Here is a 10,749-nt window from a genome sequence, read left to right as displayed (position 1 = left end):
GCTGGAATACACAGAGACACACACACACACAGACTCCTATACAGATACTGTAGGAGAGCTGGAACATGGAGACTAGCTCACCACCACCACACAGTCCACCACCAACATATGAAGCAGAGAGCTGGAACACACAAAGACCAGCTCAAATCCACCACACAGTCCACCACCAATATATGAAGCAGAGAGGAGAGCTCTGACACACAGAGACACACACACACAGACTCCTATACATATATACTGCAGGAGAGCTGGAACACGCAGAGACTAGCTCAAATCCACCAACCACTCCAGCACCAATATATGAAGCAGATAGGAGAGCTACTCTATGTGGAAACACACAGGGACTGGCTCACCTTCACCACCAACATATGAAGCAGAAAAGAGACCAGTTCAACTCCACCACCCACTCCACCACCAACATATAAGGCAGTTAGGAGAGCTGAAACACACAGACACAGACACACACTATGTGGAACTTCACCTCCACCACCAATACACTGTATGATTGAAGCAGATACTGTAGGAGAGCTGGAACACACAGAGACTAGCTCACCTCCACCACCCACTCCACCACCAACATATGAAGCAGATAGGAGAGCTGGAACACACAGAGACTCGCTCACACAGACTCCTTTACAGATACTGTTGGATAGCAGGAACACACGGGGACTAGCTCACCACCACCACACACTCCACCACCAATATATGGAGCAGATAGGAGAGCTACTCTATGTGGAAACACACAGGGACTGGCTCACCTTCACCACCAACATATGAAGCAGAAAAGAGACCAGCTCAACTCCACCACCCACTCCACCACCAACACATGGTTAGGAGAGCTGAAACACACAGACCAACACACAGACACACACACACAGACACACTATGTGGAACTTCTCCTCCACCACTTGTATGAAGCAGATACTGTAGAAGAGCTGGAACACAGGGACTAACTCATCTCTAGCCGGGCTCCGCACTACTGGTGACGCAACGCCTTCGGCTCAGCTACACACAGTAGGACTAGGAGCTTGCTCAATCCCGCTACAGCGGGAACTCCACCCACTTTGTTTGGAACCAATCAGCTGAGCATTACCAACCGTCCTGGGTAGAGGCGTGTTCAAGGCAGTGACGTGGTTTAAGCAGAAACGTTCTATTAGTCTAAGAAATGTTTGGTTTAAACTTCGGCACAGCCCTCAACCAGTAGCAAGCCGAGGGAGGCGGGTTAACCAGGCCATGGAAACAAAGTTCTTCCGGTATGGAAACGCTAATCGTTATAGTCCTGGTCAGACCGGAATTGCGGTACGTGATCTGAAGTCTATGAAAATCAGGCAAGCTCACCTCCACCACCCACTCCACCACCAATATCTGAAGCAGATAGAAGAGGTGGAACACACAGAGACTCGCTCAACTGCACCAACAATATAGCAGGCGGCAAAGGAGAACTACTGTGTTTGTGTGTGAAAAAAAGGCGGTTCATGTCATGATGTGTGAGCCACAAACTCCACCATCAGCATAAGAGACATTGGGGAAGAGCTGCTGTATGTGGAAACACAAAGACGCCACCAATACCATATCAGAGCTACTGTATGTGGAAACGCAAAAAACTGTCTCATGTGCATCACACAATCCACCACTAATACTGTATATGAGACAGCGGGGGAGAGCTACTTTATATACAGAAGCACATAGAGGCTGGCTCACCTCCACCACCAATATGCTGTATCAGGCAGCAGAGGAGAGCTACTGTATATGAATTTGCACCACATAATCCACCACCAATGGTTCACACTTTTGAAACCACGGAACTCCGACCTCCGCCTCGGAAAAGGGCAATAGAACGAGTACGCCGATCAGGATTCCGAAACACAAACTGGAGGCAGTTGGCGTACGGTTTCCAGACATTTGTATTGTCCCTAACTGTTGCAAAAGCATGCATTTACAACGGATGTCGGGACAACAAACTTGGGTTCAAAAGAATGAGCCATAACAGCTGCAACTCTATGTGGAAACACACCTGGCTCCCAATGTGCTCCACACAGTCTACCAACACCACATGAAGCAGCAAGGAGAGCCATGTGGCCGGGGGAACACACACACAGAGACATATTGGCTCTTGGAGAACACTACAACTCATTTTGTCACACTGCCACAACCTGCACTGCTCAATTGTCCGTCTGTACCAGTGGTTCTCAACCTGCACTACTCATTTGTCATGAAAATCTTCACTTTTTTTTTTTAACAAGCGCCCCTTTCACCTAATCATAAGCCTCCCAACGCCCCATTGACATCATCATAAGTCTGCCAACGCCCCCCTTAGTATTAAAAATCAGAAAAGACCAATGGCCCCCATTGCCAACTAAGCACCCCTCCCTCCAAGCCTCAGCCTCCCTAGGGCCCCCCCTATTACCGCCTGGGGTGCTGTAGAGCCCCCCGTTGAGAAACACTAGTCTAAACTAAAAGCAAAGCAGAGCACTGCCACCGTTGAAGAAGGTGGTGTGAAACTGCCTGGATAATGTCACCTCCAACACACACACCACCCACTGTACATATGAAGCAGTAGTGGAGAGTGAAATGGAAGCACTGCGACTGGCTTGTATGAAAGTGAAAAAGCCCACCTGGGAAACTCCAACTCCCATTGTCATTGTGACACAGCACTCCACAGCACATACGTGTTCATTCTGCACACTGCAGACAACTAAATTGCATTTTATGCCTCACCCGTGCAAGGGGGCAGCCCCCAATGGCGCCCTAAAGGAGCAAAGCGGCGGGATGGTACTATGCTCAGGGTACCTCAGTCATGGAGGAGGATGGGGGAGAGCACTGGTTAATTACTCCCCCCATCAACCTGGCGGGTCGCAAGTCAAACCGGCAACAAGTCTGACGTCTTAAACGCTTACCCATGACTGCCCAAACTTACCCCTGCTTACCCATGACTAAAAGCAAAGCAGAGCACTGCCACCTGTGGAAAAGGTGGTGCGAAACGTCACGTCCAACACACACGCCACCAACTGTACATATGAAGCAGTAGGGGAGGGTGAAATGGAAGCGCTGCGACTGGCTTGTATGCGCCACAGTACACACAGCATTTGTCACACCGTCACACACAGAACTTGCACTAGTCTTATATGTGTCTAAAGCACCCGTGGAGAAGGTAGTGTGCTGTGGAGAAACATTTGGACTGGCTTTTATTGCACCGCAGATCTGCAGTGATTTGATCCAAGATCACACACTGTAGTGCATAGCCATTTGTCAGTCTGAAGCAAAAGAGCTGGTACGGTACTTCAAAACTGACGGCCATTTTCATGTTGATGATGTGACAATGGAGCACCGTAATGACATGGCATTTCTGTTGTGATTTCCCTTGACTGTTTCAAATTGATTGCTGAAGCCCGTTTGACATTCAAGACACAGCAAGCATTATGCAAATCTACCCTTTGTTGCTCAAAAAACCTCTGACTTTTATTGTATATTTATCGTAGCCTAGGTGTATAGTTCAGTGAGATGAAGAACTGTTTTGGGAAATATAAAGAATAGGGAGGAAAGAAATAATATTCTCTCTGGTACACTCCAAAAGCAATGTGTCAGAAATAACACAAAATGTGCTTGCTCAGGGACAACACATTTAGTGTCAATTGTTAGCTGTGTCATATGTGTGTAAGGAAGGTGTAATAATAGTGTAATAAGGAATCAATGAAATAAAAACTGATTTTGAGTCATATTCAAGACACATTCCTGGTCTGTGATGAGTATCTGGCTACGTTCTAAATTTAAAATACACTTAAAATAAATCATGTGCCATTTTTAACATAAAATGCCAGACACAGTATTTTAACTGAATAATACATGCGTTGTGTCAGATTCCACACAAAAAATGACACATTCCTTCTTAGACTGTATCATAGTAAGGATCACTGCCCAAGAGTAACTGTAGACGAACATGTTTGCTGTTACTGTATCCATCAGTGTACGGTGAAATCTAAAGGGGCAGATCTGGTCGTCTGCCCTTCTCTCGATGAGTACACACTCTGCACTGTCTTGGTTGGAACTGCATAATTTCAGGACCAGGACCACCGGGGGTAAAAGGGGTCAGTTGTCTTGGGCTCATGGAGAGAGGGGGCCATGTGTGCACTGTGTAGGATTGTGGTACTATGGTGCTCATTGAAACTTTGCTGAATATTGCCAAATTCGGAATTCATGAATATTTACTGAGTAATAAACTAATATTTACTAGTATGACATGTATGAAAAGTGCAATTTTCCTGAGTCATAATGAATACTTAGAATTTGCTAGTGGGGGCTAAGTATTTGAGAAAGAGGTAACATTTGTGAATGGCCAGCATGAATTCTGGAAATAAACAACAAAAAATACATTACACAGTACACCTTTAACATTGTATTGAAAGCGGGGGCTCTTTCAGATTATTTTGTCTTGGGTCCAGCACGAGCTGTTTGCAGCCCTGATTTCAACTGAAGTTTAGACTGTAATCGGACTATCATAAAACCTGTTTGTCTTCAGCCTGGGCCTGCCTATACTTCCTGTAACACTGCTCAGAGTTGAAATCACACCTGGGGTGCAACTCGATATACATACCACCCTCTACTTTGGCTTGTGGCGTGATGCTCTGTGATCGCTGACGTTTGACGTTTTATTCAATGTCTCGCAAAAGCCCAATTCAAAGGTAATTTTGCCATTTGCAATCAGGGTGTTGAATGGGGAAAAGTCCTAGGTTGATAGTGGGGAAACTTCGTTTTCTCTGTAACCTGACTTGCGTCATCGGTCTGCGTACACCAAATACACACTGGGGCGTTACCTTCCTCATGGGGCGTCAGCGAAACATGAGGCCACAAGGAAAAGGAGTGGACGGAAGGTTGTATGTTGAGATGGTCCCTGGGTGTCTAACAATTCAGCATCTTCTTCCCATTAACGCTGTATAAAGCACATATACCTGTATAACCACACCCAATGCATTATGACATATTGAAAAGACTGGCAGACCAGTGGACTTCTATATCAATAGGTTATAAAGGTCTGTAAATAGGCAACTAACAAAATGCTGTAAAAGATATACAAATAAACTCTTGTCGTTTTTGCTCTTAAAAATGACATTTTGTCTAGATGACATAGTATTGAATCAGGAAATTAAAAGCTTTTTTCCACAATACTACTAAAGCCATAAAAATAGATGTATCTGTATTAAAATGTTATATTGAGGTTGAATCAGGACCAATGTCAAACAACAGAATAGTGATTTTACTGATGTTACTTGAAAAGCATAATAAAAACATATTATTAAGCCCCCCACATTTGGGCTTGCATGCATTTCCCAATCCTCCTCATCTCTATCTCCCACTCACTTCCTGCCAGCATCTCATACTGTCCTCCTATCAATAAAGCCATAAAAAGCCATACTGTAAATAAACAATATTGACAACTGTTAAAACTGTAAAAACCTGGATGCTTTCTCATACTTTCTGAATGACCCACGCATACAGTACATGAAGATCTTTGATGCTGTAGGCTCATGGCGCACAACCAAAGACCTGGCATTATCAAATAAGATGAACACAATGGTGCGCTATAACGTTTAAATTGAAGGGGATGTCACATACCAGGACACGTGCCAATTGAGATTAACATCCCAGAGGTGTATATACTTATTTTTTTGTAATTACAAGAAGCAAAGAGAAAGTATAAATACTGTTCTTTTAATGGAACATACATAAGCCTTCAAATCCAGCCAGATTATAAAATGTTTAAAAATACTAACCAGTTTAAACTCGGGAAAATGTACTGTGCAAATAAACGCCTGAGTTCTTCCAGCATGAAATTCTACCGCTGAAATTTAGTGTGGCTATTGTGACCACAAAAATAACTGGTATTTTTTAGCCAATCATACTCCACTTACTAAGTACCTTCTCAAAAGTGGGCTTATCCTTCATCTATCGAAGGCCTCCATATGCTATTCGATATTGATATACGTAGGCCTAACTGATGATCCCACCACTCATTCATTACATTACACTCATATGCTCTACTTCTCAGCTGCACCATTGACAATTTCTCAATTTTCAAATTGCATATCTCTCTGGGAAAACTGCAAAGGCAGAGATAGCTTTTTTGACGCGCTAGACTCCTGTGGCATCACATGAAGTATGGGCAGGTCCTGGCTAGCAACTACAGAATAATTAAAACTCATATTTCATCATTCAAATTGCATATGATTCTCTGTGCTTTGTATGCAAATGTGATGCATTGAGATGTTTTTTGTTTTGTTCTTTACTGTGCTTGAAGTCTTGCATGTGTTGTAAATGTGCAACGACAGCTTGTGTGTCAAGCTTTTGTCTGTGAAAATACTTGATGTGTGAGCAGGCAGAAAAGTACATGACTATATTTAAATAAGGATTAACTTAAGTAAGGTTGTTACAATGGTTCATGGTGTTTTTGTACAGCAAAACGTACTCTGAAGGTGTTATGTGTTGGTAGTAAAACAGCTTGACTTACAGTTACTATCCTGAGGAACCATGCTCAACACAGTAAACTGTACTGCTAATACTTTTTTTTAAATGAAAACAAACCAAGGACAAGACTAAAGAGAGAAGAGTGAAACCTGCCAAATGAACAATATATACCAACCTCAATAAAATGAAAGTAATACTGTAATATTGTCTGGTCTCTTTACTTTTTTGTGGTGTATGTATGGATACATCAAGATCTTATTTTAAAACACCAAAGAAATTATTTTCTGTGAGTGAAGTGAATTCTTACAATCCCAAATGAAGGTCAATTAATTTAAACATTTCAACTGTGTTTAAGTGTTGCCATCTGTTATATTTTAATATATCATTTCATTATAAGGTAAAGACTATCAGAAAGGTTATCTTCCACACACAGCGCTCTTCCGTCTTGTTGGTGCGTCTCTGAAGTAATCAAGTACCGGTAGTTAGGAAATGGATCGCACTCAGTTTTTTCTTCTTTCTTGTTATTTTCTTTTTGTTTAAATAAAAAGAAAATAACAAGAAAGAAGAAAAAACTGAGTGCGATCCATTTCCTAACTAAAGAGTATCAGAAATAAATGGTAGAGCCTGAATATTCCACTGCTCCACTTAATTACACCAAACATTCTGTTTACATACTGTTCGCCAGAATCAAAAACATTTTCATTAAACAAAAGACATTAGCAACCTGATACAATGGACTAGACAGTCAGGGGCCCTGCCGTGGCCATCTGGTGGGGCACTCGCCTGCCTTACGGCTGCCCTGGGTTCGATTCCCGGCCCGGGTCCTTTGTCGACCTCTCCCCGTCTCTCTCCCCATTCGCTTCCTGTCTACCTCTCGTACTGTCCTTTCCATAGCAGAGTCTAAAAGACCAAAATAATATCTGTAAAAAAAAGACTAGACAGTCAGGGGAACAAGAGCATCACTTGTTTTGAGGATGATGATCATCATCAACATCATCAATTTTTGGAGAAGGCTTGTGGATTTCAGACTCCAGGCCAGGCAGGCTGGTTCTCCTCCGGGCTGCGATCTCCATCTTCTGCACCAGCTCCACGTCCCACTTGTGGGTGACGAAGCTCAGCACCTGCCCATCAGCCTGCCCGCCCGCTCTCCCCACTCTCCCTGCGCGATGGATGTAGTCCGTGTGGCTCTCGGGAAAGTCATAGTTCACGATCAGCTTCACCCCGCGGGTGTCCAGTCCTCGGGAGGCAATGTCGGTGCACACCAGCACGTTGACGACGCCCTTCTGGAAGTTCTTGAAGATGTCCTGCCTCATGGAGGCAGGCATGGCACCTTGCAGGCGCACGTGGCGAACTCCCAGGTCCTCCAGGGCGAATCCCAGCCAGTTCACGGTGGACGCGGAGTTACAGAAGACCAGCACGCCGACCCCGTCCTCCTGTTCCACCTTCTTCAAGGCGTGACTCAGCTCCAGCAGCTTATCTGCTCCTCGCACCTTCACAAAGGTCTGCTTTACATGGGGCATCAGGTGGTGCAGCCTCTGGCTTTTGATGGTCAGGATGCTCCCCAGGTCGGTGACATTGTTGAGGACCTCACCCACTCCCTCAGGAAACGTCGCTCCCACCAACACCATCTGGGCTTTGGGAAACAGGCCTCGGGTCTCGGCTAGAGTGGAAGCCACATCTGTCCTGTGTAAGATTCGCTCAAGCATGCCTGCAAAGCTTGGGTCGAACATGGTGTCGGCTTCGTCGATTACGAAAAATCTGAGTTTGCTCAGATTCACATAATTCCTCGGCAGTGCTTTCAAGAGAGCCCCAGGGGTGGACACAAGGATGTCTGGTTCGCCATGGGTGAAGGCTGCCTTGATGTGGCCCACACCCCTACCACCACCAAGCACTCTTACATTCAGATCGAATTCTTTGCCCAGCATTCGTGACACCGACAACACTTGGGTTGCCAGCTCTCGTGACGGCACCAAAATAAGAGCATGGGTGTTAGTCTCGTTTTGGATTTCCTTCCTGCTCTGCAGATCATGAATTATGGGCAGAAGGTATGTGAGCGTTTTACCGCTCCCAGTCTCAGCTGCGCACAGGACGTTATGACCGCGCAACAGCTTCGGGATGACCTCGCTCTGCACCGATGTAGGATGGATTATGTTCTCCCGACGCAAAGCCTCCACCAATGCGTGATGAATGCGGAATTTGGCAAACGAGGACTTGTTTGTGTTCGCGTCCTCCTGCTCGCCCTCTGTGATGAATGGTGGGACAGTCTGAGTGCTGTTTATGGTAAAATAGTCACCGAACGACTTTTTATGTTTCCATCCTTTGGAGCACAAGCGCGTCTCTTCAAATTTACCCAAAGTAAACCCCACTGACTGATTGAGAAGAGAGTTCTTGCTCTTAACTAACAGTCTACCAGCTGTGATGACAGGGACCTTACCGGTCGTTCTCCGTCTGGTTTCCCGGGTTCTTTCAACACGGTCGAGCATAGGTTTGGGGATACGAATGACAACTGGTTCCGTAGGTGTTGTGGACATAAGCTTTTGTGCCACATTGTGCGTACATGTGGGTTCTGAAAGTCGTCTGCAAGAACATGATAACACAGTTCGCCCAAACCTTAGAGCTTGCATTTTCCACTTCAAAGTTGACCAAACCAGGTAACGAAGCTGCCACACACTGCAATGAATGTCGGTCTAAATGCGTCGCCACCATCTACAAATTCTAGTTTTTACCAGTCAAGGATTTCAAGTTGTCAAGTTGTCATTTTCGTTGTCATGCTTCTGCTTGTGGATGATCGTCTCACAATGATGACGTACGGTCGTGACGTTGCATATGAGCCCTTCAATCGTCTTAAAGGAGCCGTTTTGATTTTCATTTCAATGCCTTGTGACATGGCTTTGTTTTATGGCTATTTTACAGACACCATAAGACCTACTAGTACTACAACAACTGCAGCCAGTGCTGTTTGAAAAGGCATGTTCATTGATGACCTCCATTTTAATTTCTCTATAGGACAGGTAGCCTACAGAAAGTAGCCCAGGTCAGATTTGGCATTATGGCAACACAGCATAATTTTTTGGTGTGCAAATAAAGACCAACAATGTTTAACACACTGCCATCTGGAACTGCAACATTTTATGATTCAAGGTATTGTATATCATATCCAGAGTGTATGGTGTGGGCTACATTAGAGATGTTTTCAAATAGCTACTAATCCAGGGCAAGTTTTCAACCTTTGAATAGGTGTGACTGAGGCCTCTGGGTCAGAACTGTGTTTTGTGCAGTTAGTATCAGCACATTGGAGATCATTTTTGCATTGATATCATACCACTACACCAGGGTAGGGGAACCTTTTTCATACAAGGGGCCACTTCAAATTCCTCCAAGTGCCATACAAGCCATCCAAGGGCCGCACTATGAACAAACCAGCATTTGCACCTGCCTGCACTTTAGGCATATTGAAAGCAACCACATTTACAACTGACCCCACCTTCTCTAGGTCCCCTGAAATATAACTTAATTGTATTGCAAATGTAATGTATACATTTCCTTTACAAAGCATGTCATATTTCATGTATAGCTGCAAAACATTAAAATGATACCGGGGACTGGATAAGACTGTCTCAAGGGCCATAAATGTCCCTCAAAACATATGTTCCCCACCCCTGCACTACACTGTCACTGCTGAGGAGAGTAACAAACTGATGCGCCAAAATGTACTAGCTCCAGTGCGCACTAACTTGGCACTAACAATGGTGGTAAACAGTGTTGAGTCCAGTGCACCTGGCTCATTTGGAGGCCTTTTGGCAGTAATAATTTTGTGAGCACACAGCAGTTGTCATTCATTTTTTGGACAAAAATACAAACCTATTCTCCCCGTTGAACAAGTTATCTGGGCAGCACATGTGCATAAACAGGATGTTGGGCCATACAATTGAAAATTATAGAAGAAGCGCAAAACTGCTACAATTACGGTCAAGGTTTTAATGTGAAAGCTGACGTTTTGGTCAGACCGAAATGTCAGCTTTCACATTAAAACCTTGACCGTAATTGTTTTTTTTTTTTAAAAAAGAACATTTTCTAGGGGGCTTTTCTTTTAATGATTTCTGTGAGACAGGATAGTGGAGGAGAGACAGGAAGTGAGCTGAGAGAGAGAAATGGGGAAGGACTGGCAAAGGACCCGGACCGGGAATCCAACCCGGGTCGGCAGAGTGGTAAACATGTGCCCTACCATATCAGCTACGTTAGGGCCCTTGACTGTAATTGTAGCAGTGTTGCCCTTCTTCTATAATTTTC

General features: G+C 44.5%; 1 protein-coding gene across 1 annotated transcript; it reads right to left on the bottom strand.

Moving 5' to 3' along the window:
* Positions 1–6,661: 6,661 nt before the first annotated feature.
* Positions 6,662–9,262, bottom strand: ddx28 (DEAD (Asp-Glu-Ala-Asp) box polypeptide 28). Its single transcript, XM_063188901.1, has one exon. The coding sequence runs from the start codon at positions 9,081–9,083 to the stop codon at positions 7,419–7,421; it is 1,665 nt and encodes a 554-aa protein (XP_063044971.1). The 5' UTR covers positions 9,084–9,262; the 3' UTR covers positions 6,662–7,418.
* Between the last annotated feature and the right edge of the window lie 1,487 nt (positions 9,263–10,749).

This window comes from Engraulis encrasicolus, chromosome 22 (genome assembly GCF_034702125.1).
Source record: "Engraulis encrasicolus isolate BLACKSEA-1 chromosome 22, IST_EnEncr_1.0, whole genome shotgun sequence".
NCBI classification, from domain to species: domain Eukaryota; kingdom Metazoa; phylum Chordata; class Actinopteri; order Clupeiformes; family Engraulidae; genus Engraulis; species Engraulis encrasicolus.
This window is presented reverse-complemented; position numbering and strand designations above follow the sequence as displayed.

Bases quoted from the DNA above. Each gene is read 5' to 3' on its own strand.
- ddx28 (XM_063188901.1), bottom strand. From the start codon at position 9,083: ATGCAAGCTCTAAGGTTTGGGCGAACTGTGTTATCATGTTCTTGCAGA.